Source organism: Papilio machaon, chromosome 4 (assembly GCF_912999745.1).
Source record: "Papilio machaon chromosome 4, ilPapMach1.1, whole genome shotgun sequence".
In the NCBI taxonomy this organism is placed as follows: Eukaryota; Metazoa; Arthropoda; class Insecta; order Lepidoptera; family Papilionidae; genus Papilio; species Papilio machaon.
Genome location: NC_059989.1, coordinates 9,458,270 through 9,478,541, shown reverse-complemented (window position 1 = coordinate 9,478,541; position 20,272 = coordinate 9,458,270). Strand labels below are relative to the sequence as shown.

At 33.3% G+C, this 20,272-nt stretch overlaps 1 protein-coding gene and 1 non-coding gene across 2 annotated transcripts; one reads left to right on the top strand and one right to left on the bottom strand.

Annotated features, from left to right (window-relative positions):
* Positions 1-10,419: 10,419 nt before the first annotated feature.
* On the top strand, positions 10,420-10,492 carry Trnaa-agc. The gene has a single exon. It is a non-coding gene; the product is annotated as a tRNA-Ala (tRNA).
* A 197-nt stretch (positions 10,493-10,689) lies between these two features.
* On the bottom strand, positions 10,690-13,224 carry LOC106720723. The gene is made up of 2 exons (XM_014515471.2): positions 12,864-13,224; positions 10,690-10,759 (listed from the first exon to the last, which is right to left on the bottom strand). Exons 1-2 carry the CDS (start codon positions 13,163-13,165, stop codon positions 10,705-10,707), a joined length of 357 nt encoding a protein of 118 aa, XP_014370957.2. The 5' UTR covers positions 13,166-13,224; the 3' UTR covers positions 10,690-10,704.
* Positions 13,225-20,272: the final 7,048 nt, after the last annotated feature.

Here is a 20,272-nt window from a genome sequence, read left to right as displayed (position 1 = left end):
GAAAAAAAACTAATACTGATAACTTCGTATTCAGTTGAACTTTTACGTTATTTGCAATCGTTACATATCTGTAAGATTTAATTTAAATTGTAATAGTGGCCATAGCTCGTACACGACCTCTACAAATATTGTATGGAATAAGTACTTAATTAACTAAGGTAGCAAATAGACTAAGATCCAAAACATTACAATCGAAATACATACAATACATAATATACATATTCGTTGAAAATCGTACAAAACGTGAATTGCAATATATTTAGAGTACGCTCAACAAATTAAACATTCTCAATGTATCAATAGAATACAGAAAGGTCGTGGTAAACTTCGAAAGCATCATATAAATAATTCTCGGAAAGTGCACCTCACAGATCTCGTCTGCAGCTCGCACTCGCGCTGCAACTCAAATGAATACATTACGTAGACAATGGCACGATGAAACTTCAATGCAATTCAATATACGAGATGAATTTTCTGTAAGAAGGGTTGCTCTTAATACCAATATTTTTACTTTCCAAATTATTAATATAATGTTACCTACGTCCCCACCAAGGTTTAACCAATGAAACTCGTTTAGAGCTAATTGTTGACTTCATACGGATCTTGATTAAAAAGAGCAATGGCATTAGTTGTTCCCAGACCATTTGTAGCTTAAGAGATCAAAGTTTCATAGACGTGTGAAAACCTGAAATATACACTAATTATTGCATAATATTACATAATAGTTAGGAAAGTTGTAGTCGAGCTCAGTGAAGCGAAATTGGTTGTTGAGGAAGCAGTGACGTAACGAGCCAAACTTGCCGACACACGACAACCTGACAAACTTTGTAAGGACACCTTATTAGTAACTTTGTTGACAGATTTCCAATTCTGAGATGTTAGTGAATAGGTCTTTGTTGTGTGACGACATACCCTAACTTCGTTCTGGTGTTCATTGCACACGTTAATATGAAAATTAACTTATGTTCCGAGTAAAAAGAAAACAATTTTTTATATTTGTGGTGGTAGTGTATTGATTAGTTTGTTCTCTCTAATACGCTTTCTAACAGTGCCTTAATCTATATATATAAAAATTAATTGCTGTTCGTTAGTCTCACTAAAACTCGAGAACGGCTGAACGGATTTATCTTATCTTAGTCTTGAAATGTTCGTGGAGGTCTAGGGAAGGTTTAAAAGGCAAGAAAAAATTCATACCGCTATTAAGTTTTTTTAACTGCGCGCGGACCAAGTCGCGGGCGACAGCTAGTAGAATTATATTTATCCTTTATATGTATAGTGAAAGTTCGTCTTAGGAATATGAATGAGATCACATAGGCAGTGACAAATAGTCGGAGCAACTGATGTCGCGTCTCGTGGGACATAATAAAGGGTATCATAACGCAAACTGGAGCAAACAGCGCCCCCTGGCGGACACCAGTCGAATATAAAGAAGATAACATAGTAAGGAATAACATATTGTCTTTTATTTGAATGATATTGTATTTATTAATGGATAATTTATTGGTTTTGTAGATATTGTTTTTCTGTGTAAAAGATATAGTCGTCACTGTCATTATCTTTGACATTACAGAGATAAAAATATGTTTTAAACATAGATTTAAGTTTAAGAAACCAAAGGTTAGTCAAAGTTACAAGTAAACAATAAGCTGCTACTTTCTTTAGGTTTCCGCGTAACCACGAGTGTAGCGTAAATATATTATTGAAATAAAAGTCTATATAACATAAGCGATGCGAATCAAAGGCAAAGATGTATGTATATAAAAAAAAAAATGTATACAAGAAGCGAGAGAAGTGTGTCAGGACCGTGGAAAATAGTGGTTTGTGGTGTCTGCCTACTCTTCTGGGTTACGGGCTTGAGTTATGTAAAACTTTCTATATTATTAAGATTTTTGTCTTCTGATTCCTATACAAATTAATCCACAAAATAAAATACCAAATATGTTGTCTATTTTTTTTTTCTTAAGTCATTCTTATTCCAGAAATACTGCCAGTTTACAAAATAGCTTGTTATTTTTCCAATTCTATTGTAATGTTGTGCGCGGCCTGTTTGCGAAATCAAACAACCACTACAAAGGCCAATCTCCTTAGCGTGTTTTTTTATTTGTTTGCTTTTAAAAATATTTCCGTCAACCACTTGAAAGGATGAAAATATTTGATTGCTTTTTTGGTACATCTTATAACTTATTACATATAAACTAGTAACTAACTACTAGAAAACTTTATGAAATAGCGTCAATACATTTCGAATATTTTTTTTACAAAAAATGATTGTAGTTTTTGATACATTTATAACATATAATATCGTGATGGAAATTGGTTATGGCATTGGTAGATGTAGTAGAATGTAGAACGACATTAGTAGCTTATTCTATTTACCGTATTTGATACTTCATGTAATAAAAACTTAAAAAAACTACACCTCTGTATGATGTCGCGCACTGGTACGGAAGTTGAAACAATACAGACTACGAAATGCCGTGTGTTTGTTGAAGAGAGCACGAAACTATAATGTGTCATAACACTGGAAAACTTTATTTACTGCTTTTGCAAGATTTATGTTGTCACGTTCCATCTCATGCAAGATTATTATTTTTTTATTTTGATTAAGTACGTTAAAGAATTTCTCCACCAGTGACAAACAATTGAGGTGCGTCGAAACAAAAACCAATAAACTTCTTTTTTTTAGAATTGTGTAAAATATGGCCAAGTTCATAGTTGACAACCAATCCGAATCGTGTTAAAAAAATTACAAAATGTGATTCATCGTTTTTTGTTCCGACGCTTCTCAAATGTGTAATTGTGTATTTTCTTTCTGTTTGTGTATCCTATCCATTAAATAAATAAATCAATCAGATCTTTTCACGCGACGACAACTATTGTGGAAAGTTTTAATTTACATAATCTACATAACTTAATTAAACATAAACCTCAGTGAAGTAAAAGCGATAATCCTATATATAAAGTCTCATAACTTTACAGTTAAGTAGAGGAAGCATAGATTAAACATCTATTCACCAAAGATTAATTAAAATAATTTTGCAACCAGTCATCATGTTCAATGGTTCCATTAGACGTAAGGTTCGTTCATTAACTGGCACAAATAATTTGCAGCGTCATCTAAACTATGAAAACGCAGCTTTTCTTTCTAACGAATTTCCATTCGTTTGTTTGGCTGTAGAAACAAACATTTTCACCTTTAAGAAATGTTACCTAACAAATGTAAATGAAATATTGCATGCTAAGGAATCAATAAAAACCAATTTCAAACAAAATGCACTCAAAAGTAACATAAAAAAAAATTCAAACAAAATGCACTAAAAAGAAACAAAATAATGTCATGAAAACTCTCTAAACTCTAGTAGTTAGTAGTAGGGGCTCAGTTTTCCGCAACTCCACGACAAGCGCGTATTTTGGGTGTCTCTAAACTCTAAAGAAAGTTCTCTTCTTTCTTGTAACATGTCTATATTGTATAATTATTGTTATTTCGCAGTCGGTGTCGGCCGAAGTAAATAGGTGACATTTTATATTTGAGATGTGTTAGACATACTTACGTTTATGTCCCTACTTAGGCCGAAACCGACTCCAAAATAACAATAATTATACAATATAGACATGTTACAAGAAAGAAGAGAACTTTCTTTAGAGTTTAGAGACACCCAAAATACGCGCTTGTCGTGGAGTTGCGGAAAACTGAGCCCCTACTACTAACTACTAGAGTTTAGAGAGTTTTCATGACATTATTTTGTTTCTTTTTAGTGCATTTTGTTTGAATTTTTTTTTATGTTACTTTTGAGTGCATTTTGTTTGAAATTGGTTTTTTTAGGTTACTTTTGAGTGCATTTTGTTTGAAATTGGTTTTTTTAGGTTACTTTTGAGTGCATTTTGTTTGCGATTGTTTTTTTTTTGAAGTCGGCTATTTTTTTTTCTTAAAATTTTTGTTTTATTTCACAATTTTTAGTGAATTTGAAGTTCAATTACAAATTTCCTTAATACATATAAAGACGTAAATAAGACAAATAAAGAAAAGGACTTTCCTATTTGATATGTGTGTACTTCAATTCAAAAACTAATTTAGAATGCAGCAGATAACCACTTATCCTTTAAACAATGAAATAATTATCAAAATCGGTATACAAATTGAAAATTACCGAACTAATACATCGTAGCGTGCCTTTAATTTTGTCCAGCCGCGCGCCGCACTAGCATTTTTCGAATGCGCGTAGTTTTTAATTATTTAATATCTCCCAAACTATTGATCAGAATTACATAGTTTAAAGGCTAATGTAATCTGCATTTAATACTCTAGCCATCAAACATATTTATTTGGATAAGGATTCATATCGAATATAATATAATAGCGCCGTAAGCTTACGACGCTGTTTTTCGTGTGCATTTTAATCGAAGTTTGTTCACAATAACATGGTTTTTGTGAGACATCCATAGATGATAGATATATGCCACCGAAGACGTTTATTTAGCAAATTTAAGGATGTATAATTACTCCATACATCATTTTTATGTAAGTCATATAGTTTGACCTACGTAAGCCCAGAAAGCAAAATTGTGCTTTTCGTGTAGCATTTTTCGTTTCCGCGTAATTTTATTCTTACGATATCTCCTAAACTATTAGACAGAATGATATAGTTTCAATTGCAAATATAATCTACATTAAATTCTCTTGATAATGAACATGTTTATTTACATAAGGGTTAATACTGAACTCGAATAATAGCGTCGGAAATAGGGCATGAATTTAATTGATGTTTCTGAAGAAAAAAAATGGTTATTGTGAGAAAACTATAAAAGATAGATATATGCTATCGCGGACTTTTATTTAGCACATTTAAAGAGCTTCAATTCGCCATACATCATTTTTATGTAGGTCCTATAGTTTAGCCTACGTAAGCGCTGAAAGCAAAAATGTCCCTAATGTTCGCAACAAATTTTGAAGCTATATTCAAAATCTACTAGCCTTCTAGTTATTTAAAAAAAAAAACAAAAAAATGGGACCCACCTGCAAGCACTTCCTGTCGATTAAAATATTTTTCATCAAAATCGGACCACCAGGGGCGGAGTTTCGCGGTAACACACATAAAAAAAAAAAAAAAAAAAAAATACAGTCGAATTGATAACCTCCTTCTTTTTGAAGTCGGCTAAAAAGTAAAAAAAATATTTAATATATTTTCTTATTTTTGCTGCTTGTACAAGATTTGAAAAACTTTTTTTATGTAAGATTTTGTATTAAATTTCATAAGAACAATGTCGTTACAAATTAATGAATGTTCAATAATTTGTTAACACGTCAATTTTGATCATCAATCAACTTAAGGTACAGGTCTTGTTACTTCGTTAACAATGGGTTTTCATTGCAAAAACATTCACATAAAACAATTTAAAAAAAAGTGATGTCTTATTACCCCACTATAATATTACATTTTTACACGTCAAATATACAGGAAAGACAAAAACTATATAACACAGACAAAGACCATAAGTAGACCATAATTTTAAAATAGTTAATAACACAGTTGCAAATAAGAATAAATAAATATAAATAACAATAGAGGTTAAATATTTCAAATCTGTTTATAAAATAGTAGTATTAGTTATATAAATGAGTTGAAATAACATCTATAAGTTCTACTTTATTTCCATATCGCTGGATATTTCAGAATGCGCTGGATAGTCCTGAACGAGCTGGATATGCTGCTGTGAGATCAAATGGAAAAATTTATTTCCATTCCATGCACTGAACAACCGATATTATTTATGTTTTATAATATCTTACGTAAGGTTTTATATTATGAAATTTAAAATACTTTTCACTAGCAAACATCTATACACAACATGATATATCGGACATTAGACAAAGTAAATTGCCAGTATTTGAAATTTTGAATAAATACAGAAACCATAAATATTTGTACATATATAGCGACGATTTGCTGGGAAAAATACTCCCCTAGAGAGGTAATAAAGGATAACGTAATAACTGAGACTAGGCCGCCCACCGCGCCTACCTTACCTGAATATTAACTGAATGCTTAAGATAATGATAATAATTCCTGCCTACTTACAATTAAATAAAAAAATATATTCCTTTTGAATTGTACCTGACAAAAACAAAGCAAAAATAATTTCAAACGCAACATTTGCTAATATTTTTGTTAAGGAAAATTAATATTAAGCAAAAAAATTCGTAAGAAATATTGAAATATTAGAAATTGAAGGCTTTAAAGTTTTATATTAAAGGTGTGATCATTTTTCACGGCAACACGTCACCCGCCAGTGAGCGAACTCAAAACCAACTTTCATTTATCATCACTAATATGTCACGAAATTTGAACCTACAAAAATATGTCTTAAAATTTTCAGAATAAAGTACGTTTTTCTTTTTGTTTAATAATTTTATGATAAATGGCCTTAAAACAAGCTGCTGTATGCTTGCTAATGATTATGCCAGAACTTGCCTAGTTCCACCAGAACCACTCTGATTGCACTAGAATATTATTTTAATAAAAAAAAACAATCAGTTAGTTTCAAAGAAAATAAGATATTTTACGCAAACGATATGAAGCAAAACTTAGCAAAATTAATTTCACTCGAATGGCGTTTTGACGTTAAAGTGAACAATTTTACTGTCGTTACAGAAAAAGAAACAATAATCGAAATACGTAATAACAGAATACGCCTTGTTACTCGGGTTACAAAGTAAGTCAAAGCTAAATATTTAGCTATACGTATCAGAAATACAACAAAACAAATGTTAGTTATTGTTTTAGTTCATTAAAGAGGGGTTTAATCTTGACTGTAAAAAAAGAATTCTATTTTTCAACGTATTCATAAAATAAAATAAACCTACATAATATTTTTCTAAGTAGTTATATTTTGAAAATTTACTTTTTTCAATTGACTACACGCGCAAAGGCAAAGCTGTGCAAATACATATGTAGAATTAAATATAATTTCATATTCCATCTGCTGTAAAAATGCTTTGAAACCTTAACGTTTATTCAATTTGTGTGAACATCGTTTGGTATTTGCTTAGGCTGACGGCAACGAAGTCGCGCTACGAGGGAACGCTCTCGCGCGACGCATTTTAACTGAAGCATCCTCCACGACTTGAACCTGAATGTGCACTCTGTATTTCTTTTCATTTTATTAGAATAATTGAATTGGCATTTGTTTGAAGAACTCTTTTTTATTAGAGATCAGTAATTATAGCTGTTGAAGTCTTAAGCATAGAATAGAAAGCTGACTTATCACACCCAAACTTTTAGGAGTGTACACTTTTTTATTTGGGTTATCAGTTATTACAAATGCTTTTTGATATTCAAGTTGTCATTATATTACCTTTCAATATTAGGTTAGACTGCTTTATCTGTATTTGTTCAGTACATTTTTGTTAAAGTTAAAGGAGTATAAAATCTCTTTTTATGCACCCTTAACATTCATGATTACGTGACACAATGTTAGTAATAAATATTGCTATTTATATGACATAGATGTTGTCAATTCGTGTGCTCAGTTCCTGACTATTTTGTGAGCTTCATTTTAGTTTATGTGACACTTCGCGACGTCACCACCTCACCTCGGAGTTCACCAATACAAAGTTGCGCTATTCAAATATCAACTGTGAGTTTTCTGTTGGTAATAAAAGCAATATTGTTTAACTTGGTGAAACTATAAATAGAAATTATCATCAATGTTTACGAAACTTTAATTGAAACCTCTTATAGGAATACAGGTTGATAGTATTGATTCCTACCAAATAAAAGGACATCGAAAATACCTTATTTTAATAACTAACTTTTTATAATATGTTTAATTTGTATAAGTACCTGCTTTAAGTATGATACTGCTTTAGTATTACTGTGTTTATATTAAACTAGCTTTTACCCGCGACTCCGTCCGCGCGGAATAAAAAATAATAAAAAAACGGGGTAAAAATTATCCTATGTCCTTTTCCTGTTCCTAAGCTACCTGCCCACCAATTTTCAGTCAAATCGATTCAGCCGTTCTTGAGTTATAAATAGTGTAACTAACACAACTTTCTTTTATATATATAGATGTTTATGTATGGATTAGAATCTCATATGTCTAGATTTAGACCTAAATATACCGTAATTCGCATCAGGATCGCTTGCCACATTCGCGCGGCACACAAATTATTTAATGCTCAGATCTCTAGTGACGATGTCGCATCGTCTGGTTTATTTCAAGCTGTTATATTCCAGTACAATGCAATATTGGCAGATCTCTGTAGTGGTAAGTACTGGGTATGTAGTGGTAGGTACTTCATTTTGCACGTGAGCAAAAGAGTTCACTTGTTCCCGAAGTTCCAAATCAAATCCGGTTATATTTTCATAGTTATGGTACAAAAAATGTCCTAAATCTTCTAATATATAAAATTCTCGTGTCACGGGGTTCGAACTTGAACTCCTCCGAAACGGCTTGACCAATTTTCATGAAATATTGTGAGCATATTCAGTAGATCTGAGAATCGGCCAACATCTATTTTTCATAACCCCCCCCCCCCCCATTTAGTTTTTTTTTTAACTGCGCTCGGTCGGAGTCGCGGGCGACAGCTAGTAAATGTATAAATATATATTTAAACCCGTTTTATAAGAGTTAAGAAACCAAATATATTGTTTTTCTACAGATTTCTGTATTTAATTCAAATGTAAAAAAAGTTACGTAAGTTATTAGAAGTTAAGTTGACACGGTATCGCGCGGCATGACAAATGGCAGCCATGTTTGCGACTTGGCAAAGTTTCGAAACACTTCCGAAGGTTCGCGGAAACTTTTGTGTCTTGTGAACGTAATACTTAAGGTGCGGATATGTTTGTTAATTTTTCAACCATGCACCTGCGATTTGGGGCTCCAGTTTGAATCTCTAGAGATAGAAAAGTTAGTTGAATAAATTATTTCTTTCAACGTATGTCATAGTTTTATGTACGAAGTTGTATGAATGATTTTATTTGAATTTAAAAATACTATAATACCTACAAATTCAATTCACCTTATCTTAAATAATAAAACGAATACTTCGTTTATTTTATAAAGCACCACAATCGCTTATGTTTCGTAGTAAGGCGTATACATGAATGTGTAACATTACCTGACGCTGTCGCTGCCTGCCATCGATCAATATCTGGCTGTCTCTGCACTGGAGCTATCAATTCTAATCTAAGATTGACTTTCATTGATCACAAGATACATTCTAATCAAATTACCATACCTTATAAATTTGAAACCAATCCATTTAATATGCGCAATGTTATTGCGTGATATAGAAGACAGTGTTCAAAAGTACATATACATTACTACTTTTAAACCTAATTTTTTTTATAATTTAGTTTTAGTCTTGCATTGACTAAAACTAAGTAATTTTAGTATCAATGCGGTGATGTATTAAAAATGATGACAAACACTCACGCTTACAATATAGAGGAGTAGGCAGTGGTTATAATGGAAATGATATTTGACACAATCCTATCTCATTATACGAAGAGTCTCGTTTCCAATACCATACGTACTGTGACCTGTAATCTGTGCATAAATCGAGCGAACTTTTGCTTCTCGAGCTAGGGCTGCCAACAACATGACAAAATACACGAAATTGCCAACCCTTGACACTTTGGCGGATGATGAAAAAACCGAAGTGCACCCTAGATGATAAAAAAAAACGTGCAGTGGGTATACAACACCTTAGTAAATAGATCTGAAGACATCTATGTCTAACCGTAAAATTCTTGTTCCGTGTTACTTCTATTACTATATTATTATACAAGTTATAATGTCTTTCATTGACTTCGACTACTTTTCACTACATTGACATAATAACTAATGTCTGCAGTCGAATTCCACGGTTTCCCGCAGTACGAATATACACGATACCAACCTAAAGAGATGGCAACCCTAACTCGTGTTCGCCTCGTGTGAATAATTCAAACGCGATTATCGCCCGTGGTGTTACATTAAAATCTCATTACGACTCTTTGAAGTTCTATCAGCAAACTCACAAAATGTTCACGGATGAAAGAATTATTTTAGAGTTATGATACAGTTTTATCTTTGTATGTATAAACCTCATAAAAATAAATAGTTTAATGTAACTATGAATAGGCAACCACGCTGAAAAATATCCACCTCAGAATGAAAAGTAAAAAATTAAATTAAAGTATAAAGGTTAGCACGCATTTGAAAGAACTGCACAACTGATAGTACCGGACCTCATGGTCGTCGCGGCGGCGGGCGTAAGCTCGCTGTCACCTAACGTTCAAGCCACTAGCCTTCTAGCATCAGATCCGCTAACAAACTTAGCTACTTACTTAGTTAATGCCGTGAGAAGTGAAAGTAAAAATTCCCTGTGCCGTGGAGCCAGCATCTATTAATTGTTTAAAGTCCACCAGTATCGGGGGCGTAGCTCAGATGGTAGAGCGCTCGCTTAGCATGCGAGAGGTACCGGGATCGATATCCGGCGCCTCCAATTTCTTTTATTAATTTTTTAATTGTTTTTCCTTAGGTCACTCGATTTACATTTTTGGGGCATTACTAAACTAAATCTTATTTTTCAAAAACAAACCCAATGATTGATGTTAAAAAAAAGAAAAAACTGTTACCTAAGGAGACAATATAAAAGAAAATTTCTTCAAAATATATTTTTAATGTACATTCATACTTTCAGTATATAAATAAAACTTACAAACTTCTTAAATCTAGACCAATTTCAGTTCTGTCAGGGTCGTAGTTGACGCCGGCGTTCGGTTCTTGCGTTGCCTTCTTCTCCACGATGCCTGCGAGATTCTTCTTAATATCTTCATTGTCTTTATTTAATTTATCAACCATTTCTTTTGTAGCTTGTGCCCATTTATACAAGGATTCTTGGCTTATGGTCGGCGAAACGGTGGTTACTTCGGGCTCTTTACCAAAAACCAATCTTTTACCCAAAGCGAACCAATCGAAAATCTCTGATGTAGCAACGTGTGCGGTTTCGTGTATCTTGTTGCCGACTGCATGAAGGAATTCGCGTGACGGAGCAGCAGTAGTAATGGACGCCAAAAGACAAATTGCGAATACGTATATAATTTTCATGTTGTCAAAGGTCCGTGCGCTTCACTCGATTCAATGCCGAGATATTTATGAACACAAAGCCACGTATCAGTGATTATATAGACTTGCTATATTATATATGTCTGATACATATAGATAGTTTGGTTGATAAATATAACTATCATCAAGTATATATATTTATCATCAAGTGCAGAATAATAAGTTTGTGTAATTAATCACTTACTATCTGCCGCGACCTCATAAATATGGACTAACTATAAATATCTAAACTTTAGTCGTCAATCTACCTATGTGTATGTATAAATGAAATCTGTACAAAAATCGACACACGTTAAAACAGACGTTCATCATTTATGAAGAATTGTGATTTTTTCTTTTTTTATATTATAAAGTGGCATACAAGCAAGTGGACACCTGAATTCACCTAAATGGTAAAGCGATCGCTGCCTATAGATGCAATTGCGGTTGCGTCACCTACTTCTAATCGAAGGGTGAGAAGACCCACAGAAAGAGAATTCCTCCTCCCATGCGTTTCCTTTTCTTACAAGGAAAGGCAATGCAAAATCCTAAATCATTTTAACTTATGTTGATATAATCGTAGCCTTCGCCAGTTTTAGTCAGCAGTAGAAGCATAACTTGAATAATACACTAACATTTCATTTGTAATAAAGCACTATTCTATCAGAACGTCTCAAAAGATGTTTCCATCTTTTGTTCAGTATTGCTCCCTGAAAAAGCCACAGTATTTCAACCTCCGATATTTATTTATTTTAAAAGAAACCTGTATTCAACGTGCTTCTTTTTTACGACTAGTAAAAATATTGACAAAATGAAATTGAATATTTGTGTTAGTATTAATTTTAATATATTGAGTAAGTCACAAGAAATGCATTCCGTTGTACATTATTTTTTTTAACTGACTTTGTAAGTTACTATGTTTTTCATGTGTGTCTCGTAACTTCTCTATCGGTGAACAAATTTTGATGATACTTTTTCCTTAATATGTTTTAGCTAATTATACTTTTAAATAAGTGATAATTTTGTAATATATTTTAAATATTTTTGTAAGTAGGTTCTTGAATTAATTGTTAGGCTGAAGACTAGATTATTACTACTAGACTAGATTAAGACTAGATTAAGACTAGACTAGAGTATTTAACCTATGTGTTCTTGTTGTTAAAGTTTTGTTTTAATTCCGCGCGGACGGATTCATCGGCGACAGCTAGTAGTATCTAAGTTTAGATATAGTGCCCTGAGGTCAAAATTATTAACAATTGTGGCAAATACGTCGGAATTACCGAGCGACATATTTTGTGCCGCGGGTATTCCAAGATCATCATAGGCATCACATAGGCCGTTTTAAATTACCTCAACATCTTTTTATTAAAATATTTATTACATATAATATATGCACATATTAAACATTTAATGAGCATAAACTATTGAATTTTTTTTGTTCCATAAATAAATAGTATTTTTGAAACCTTGCCTAAAGGGAATTAGGCCTTCCTTTTAAATATATACTCGTAATTTAGTTTTAATATTATATTTTTTAATGTTCTTAGTTGTAGGTTCTTTATTTCTACGTAAAATTCACATTTTATAATCCGTGAAATATTGAATATTAGTTACAGAAATAATTTTAAGTTTAATAGTAATTATACTTTAAGTAAGATCTCGGTGACTTATAATATTGCTGATAGTGCGAATTACATTGTCGTCAGTCAGGCTTATCGCCTCATGGTCAGCCTTGTTGTATTGGATCGCTACCATATACTTTATCGTTCGGGTTCATAACCATATAGTTGTTGTTATGTACGTGTATCTGTTCAGCACCAGGTCTACGATCCCTGTGCACCATAGCTTCATATTGTCTCCTTAAATATTCGTTTTCTTGCTGCAGCCTGTATACATCACTATATCCATTATTAGGGTATCCGTTAAAACCCAAAGATAGCCCGAAACCGAATTTTTGTTGTAAACCACTCACGGTATTGCCGATGCCAAAAAGTAGTTCATCTAAATGGCCTTGCGCCGTTGGCACTACTATTAGTAAGGCAATAACACTGATTATGCAAATGATCTTCATTTTCGCTTGTTACTTATTCGGAAAGCTGTTGATGCACTGTATCTGGTGGTCGGCCACTCGACAACTGAAATGTTACGAACAAAACAAATGCTTTGTTTTATATACAGACGTCTTATCGTGTCCTAAGTTCCCTGACCTATTGAATGTGAACTTTTTCATACCATGTCTTGCCCGGGCAAACCCCGGAATCCGGGATTAACCAAGAAACTACGACTGTTAAAACTTAATTAAATTTAATAACTTGTCCAATGTGTAGTTTGGTCCATATTAAAAAGATAGAATAGTTTTTATCCCGTAATAGACCTCAATATTTGTAATAAGTTCAACCCTTGCAAAGTCTAGTCACATTTATAGTATGTCAATATTTAATCACTATATCGGATCGTAAAGCCAGTTTCACCGTTAAACAATTCTGCGGCAGTTTATCTCTGGAAAGTGCCAATTCATTTAAGAAATAAGGAAATAAATCAACAGGCGCTTAATCAGAAAGTCATTTCAAATAAATGAAGCGTTTGAAAGGAATTTTTTCTTGTCTGCCAAAATAATTCTTGATAACTGATATAACAGTTGATTTATTTCGTTGATATAATCTGTAAAACATTTTTTTTGTTTTTTTTTTTATAGTACAAGGTGACAAACGAGCAAACGGCCACCTGGATTCGCCCCAATAGCGAGGAGACTGTTGCCCATAGACATCCGCAAATGCAGATGCGTTGCCTACCTTTAATCAATGGAAAAGGGGACGCACAGAAAGAGGATATTTCTCCTTCCTATGGGTCCCCTCTTCCGCCAAATCCACTTCCACTTCCCATCCTTTCCTAATAAGAAAAGGGTGGGAAGGGAAAGAGGACTAAAATTAAGCTTCCGGTTCCACACTCATCAGACGAAACGCGGAATAGCTTCCACTTGACGCCTGTCTTCTGTGTGGTCGTGGTATTGCACCGGTTGACCCGGCCAATTCGTGCACCCAACAAATATTGTTGTTGCGGGATCTACCACTGTTCAAATATAATGGATATTCTCTAATATTATAATGAAAAATGATTTGTTTGTTTGTGTGCATTGAATAGACACTGAAACTACTGAACTGAATTGAAAAATTGTTTCACTCTAGAAAAGTTACACTATTCCCGGATGACATAGGCTTTATTTATTACTAGTTTATTTTTTAATTCCGCGCGGACGAAATCACGTACAAACTGCTATTTTTACTAAACGAACCAAAAGTTCGTAGACGCCTAATAACTTCTGACAAGGATATCTGTTCAGTGAATAAACTATTTTAAGAAAAGCAAAAACTAAAAATCAACGTACATTATTGCAGTGATAATAAAAAACTGAGATCATTCCGGTCGCTATTACACTTTCAAAAAGAGAAAATGGGATGTATATTTAAATACCGTTTAAATTTAACAAAGGAAGGATTTATTTTCATTTATTTCAGGCTAACTGTTTTCTGCGGTTTTATGTATGGAGAAACTACGACTAAGTTAAAACAACAATGCAATGTATTTTAAAAGTATAAAGTGCAATAAATTAACTACAGCGAGTATATTCTATTTTCTTTCAAGTGTAATAAAAGTAATATAAGGGTTTTAAATATCAAGAGTTTGTAAGAAGTTACTTCAATGTAAGCTTACGCAATTGCCTTACTCTTGGATTGTGCCAGAAATCGAGTGTTGAATAAATTGTATAAATACTTAACTTTATATATCATACACCGAGGGATTTGCACGAAGGTTATGCATGTAAGTTCAAAACCTTAGAGCCCAAAATAACATCTTTTTCACGAATAGATCGGCTCGACCAATGCAATAGCACGACCACACAGAACACAGGCGTCAACTGAAAGTAATTTTGCGTTCCATTTGATGAGTGCGCGTGCCGGAGACCTAACTTTAATCCTCTTCCCCTTCCTAGTCTTTTAAGGAAGGGATGGCATGGAAGATGGATTTGGTATGAGAATGGACGCATAGAAAGGGGAAAAATTATCTTTCTGTGACACATAAAAAAGGAAAACATTTTGTTTGTGTGCGTCCTCTCCTCTGTCGATTAAAGTTAGATAACGCATTTGCAAATGTCTATGGGCAACAGTCACTTCGTTATTTTGGTGAATTCAAGTGGCGGCTTTCTCGTTTGCCAAAAAAAACTATCGTTAAAATGTACGTTAAAATCCATTACAATAATTATAAATTGACATTAAGAGTAGTATATACTGTTGTAATTTTTATTCTGCCCAATGTAAGTACATCTTATATATTACAACTTGATAGTTTACTAGCTGTGACGTCAGGGGAGGGGGGACGCGTTTCGCGCTCCATCCAATTTCTTTTATTGTTCTTCATATATCACGTAGCGTCGTTTCTACTAAAGCCCGGCAATATACTCTGTGGCTTTGTTGGCTTTGCTCTCGTGCGATATTTACTTTATGATCAATTCCCGCTTTCATTTATACGTATTGAACTATTTTTGTTGCTTTCATATTACATCTTGTATAATTAGAAAAAACTAGCAGTTGTCCGCGACTTCGTCCGCGCGGAATAAAAAAAATCTAGTTATAAATATATCCTATGTTACATGGGGATAGTGTAGCTTCCCAGCAGTTAAAATTTTTCAAATTGATTCAGTAGTTTCGGGACCTACTCAATGCAAACATTGTATAGAACCGTGTACGTCGGCGAACTCACAAACAAACAGTTAGATACGAACTTCAACGCCCCTTTTAGACATTTACAGGATACGTATTATCAAAAAGCTTGAATGACATAGTAAATTATCTGTTCTTTAAAGTGTTAATGTCAATTTTCAAGTAATTCTGCTAAAGAAATAATGTTTCTCAATACAAACTTTGGGCACCCACTTTAGACCTTACGAAGATGCATTGAAAAAAATCTCTTATAGTGTTCAAAAACGAAGTAATAGAAACATGTGCAAAATTTCAAGTCTCTAGGCCCCATGTGTACGCTATTAAAATATTTATAAATACAAACTTATACATATTTTTAGACCTTTAGAGGTGAAATTTTAAAAAATTCTAAAAGACGTAGTTAATTAATTGTGCTGAAAAGCATTTATCTCAATTTTCATGAAATTCTGCTTAAGGAAAAACGTTGCTCCATACAAACTTTGAACCCCCATTTTGGACCAATAGGAATCGTGCCCCGTTTCTTTGGCAGCCAATTATTATCCATTTGTGTCATTTTTCACCATCACTAAAAACTATGTTAGGTATTCCAAATTAAAAAATGGACTAACATGATATATTTTGGTAAAAAAATAATGTTATAATATGCCAGAAAAGAGCTCATATTAACTAAAAATATTGTGTATTTGATAACCTCATGTCATTATTGATAATTGTGGTAAAAACAACGGAATTCCCGAGAGTAACAACTCGATGTCAATAAGGACATGATAACGTGATAATTACCTTAGAAAGTTAAATCTGTATTTATAATTACAAAGTTTATTTCTAATTGTCAAGACTACTAGGGTAAGTAATCGAGTGTGAATGGCGCAATAAACCGTAGCGGACCATAATCTACATGACCGGATTCGATCCCCGCCATGTGCTGATGTGTTTTTTGATTTTAGAATTTCATATACATATATCCAACTATCTAACGGTGAAGGAAGATAGCATAAGGCTAATGTAGTTGGCTAAAGCATTGTGACTTACAGGTTACTCTCAGTGAGAACATTTATGGGCTGACGACCCACTACCTAAGACGTCATTCATTGTGGGTATACGCTTTTCTAAAGGTTTTAGTGATAATCAAAAACAATGGCGATTTAAGTTCAAGTACATAAGCCTCATCACATCAGTGCTATGCAAGTTTTTTTTTAATTGGCTTCAAATCGGCATGTACAAAATTGTAGTTGAGAAACACATCATTGCATTGCTTTTTTAATAACCAAGCTATAGCCAGCGACTCCGGAAGAGCGGAATAAAAAAATCTTAATAAGTAGCCTGTGTTCTTCCAGAATATGTTAAAAATAACATATTCAAAATCCGTTGAGCCGTTGAGATCCAATTTAAATGAAATTTTGTACACAGATAGTCTAGAGCTCTAGAGTCTGAGGAATGACATAGGTTGCATTAGAACGCGAAAAAGGGGTCGTAGGGGGTTGAAAGTGGGGGTGAAAGTTTGTATGGAATTATCGTCATTTTTACAGGTAGAAGCTTGAAACTTATTTTTAAGGCTGCTAATTTGATATAGATAAATATGAAATTAATTTTTTGTAATAATTTTACTCCCAAGGATGCTAAAGAACAATAGGGGATGAAATTTTGTTTAGCAATAAGTGAGGTTTTGGTGAATGTTTTGTTTAATATGTTTTACTGTTACCCTTACCAATATTTAGTCTGGAGCCTCAGAAAGAACATAGGCTACTCTTTAATGCGAAAAAAGGGTTTTAAGAGGTCGAAAGTGGGTGTTGTTAGTTGTATGGAAGTATCGACATTTTTACAGGTAGAAGCTTGAAACTTTTTTAAAGGCTGCTAATTTGATATAAATAAATATGAAATTCAATTTTGTAAAAATTTTACATTCAAGGGTGCAATATGACAAAAGGGAAAAGTGGATGAAAGTTTGTATGGAAATATATGCTGTTTATTTGAATGTTTTATAAGTGTAATATGTTGGTGTAATTTTCTATAAGTTTAAGTTAAATACCACAAGAACAACAACAAAATTCACGCCTCCAACCCAGAGGGGTAGGCAAAAACTAAGGACCTATATTTGGCCCAGTTCTGGCACACCTCTCTATATTTTTTTACATCCATACATCAACGCATAACACGTCAGTTAAGTAAAATAATAAGCCTTAAAAAGCGCTACCCGAAGACAGTATTCCACGCGGACGAAGTCGCGGGCACAGGTAGTTTATCATATAATCCATAAAGTGTTCTTTTTAGAAGAATTCCAATAATACGCCAGTAAGATTAAAAAGAAACAAAAAAACAAATATATTTAAATTTTTTTATTTGTCAAACCAAGCACAAACAACTTAGAACTCTGCATTAAAATATGTCACAATATAAAGAACAAGCAAAAATTATAAAATATTCTAGTTCTAAAAAATAAACAATTCAAATCAACAAAATCGAGCATAATGTTATTTTTTTATTCAAACTATGAATTCATGTTACCCTTACTCCATATTTGATCTCTCTTTTTCAAAATTGATGTGCGAGAAGTCTGATTGAGACGTGTGACTTCACAACATTCGTAGATCAAGACCGGCAGCCGTTCTGTCGGGGTCATAATTGTTCGGATTCATAACCATATAGTTGTTGTTATGAACGTGTATCTGTTCAGCACCAGGTCTACGATCCCTGTGCACCATAGCTTCATATTTTTGCTTTAAATATTGATTTTCTTGCTGCAACATGTTTATATCATTGTAACTATTATAAGGGTATCCATAGTTAGGGTACCTATTTAAACCCATAAGTCTCAATCCGATGTTTTGTTTGATTCCTCTCACAACGTTGCCGAGGCCAAAAAGAAGTTCATCCAAATGTCCGTGCGTCGTTGGCACAACTACCAGTAAGGCAATTACACTTATTATGTAAATTGTTTTCATTTTTTATTATTTATATACCGAGAGCTCTTGATAGCGTCCGTTCAATTAATCCACACTTATGATTAATGAACATTAACGAGCATATTTTGCTATATATAGGAGTTTATCTTTGAGGAAAACCCGAAATGTGTTGCGCTTTAAGTCTGTCTGCAACCTTTTTAAATCGTACTGCGTTAAGGTCTTTTATCTGTTAATTAACTGTCGCCCGCAACTCCGTCCGCGTGGAATAAAAAAAATACTTAGCAAGTAGCCTATATGTTCTTTCAGACTATGATCTACACCTATGCCTAATTGTAACGAGATCCGTTGAGCCGTTCTGGAGATACCTTCAAACAAAAAACATCTATCGATCCATCCATCCAAACATTCAGCATTTATAATATTAGTAAGATAAGATAAGATGGTATGGTAATGGATCTCTTTGTGCGTAGCGTCTTTCTTTTAATCTGTGATATTAATGGTTTAATTTTTTTTTTTGAAAAACATGACTTTAATTTATCATGTAATCCATAAAGTGTGCTTTCTAGAAGAATTCAAATAATACGTCAGTAAGATTAAAAAGAAAAAAAACAAATATGTTTAATTTTTTTATTTGTCATAATACCAAACCAAGCACAAACAACTTAGGACTCTGCATTAAAATATGTCACAATATAAAGAAGAAGCAACAATTATAAAACATGGCAGTTCTAAAAAAATCAACAAAGTCGAGCATAATATAATTTTTTTATTTAAACTATGAATTCATGTTACCCTTACTCCATATTTGATCTCTCTATTTCAAAATTGATGTGTGAGAAGTCTGATTGAGACGTGTGACTTCACAACCTTCGTAGATCAAGACCGGCAGCCGTTCTGTCGGGGTCGTTATTGTTCGAATTCTTCTCCATATTGTTGTTGTTATTTCCCTGCTGAGTAGCAGAATTAGGTCTGGGAGTCGCCTGCATTGCAAGTGCCATTCGTTTCTTAAAATTTAAATTATCTTGCTGCACCATGTATAAACCACTACCTATTACCGGGTACCTAGGAGTATTATAATAGTTACGGTAGATGTTTAAAAGCTGTCTGTTTAAAAGCAAACGCTGTCTCAAAGCAATGGCTTGATTAATCTCTGTCGCAATGTTGTTGAGGCCAAAAAGAAGACACAAAAATCCGTGCGTCGTTGGCACAACTGCCAGTAAGGCAATTACATTTATTATGTAAATTGTTTTCATTTTTTATTATTTATATATCGAGAGCTCTTGATAGCGTCCGTTCAATTACTTCACACTTTTGATTTATGAAAATTAACGAGCATATTTTGTAATATATAGGCGCTTTATCTTTGAGGAAAACTCGAAATGTGTTGCGCTGCAACCTTTTTTAAACCGTACCGCGATAAGGTCTTTTATCTGTTAAGTAGCTATCGCCCGCAACTCCGTCCGCGTGGAATAAAAAAATACTTAACAAGTAGCCTATATGTTTCAGACTGTTTTTTACATCAGTGCCAAATTTCATCAAGATTTGTCGAGCCGTTCC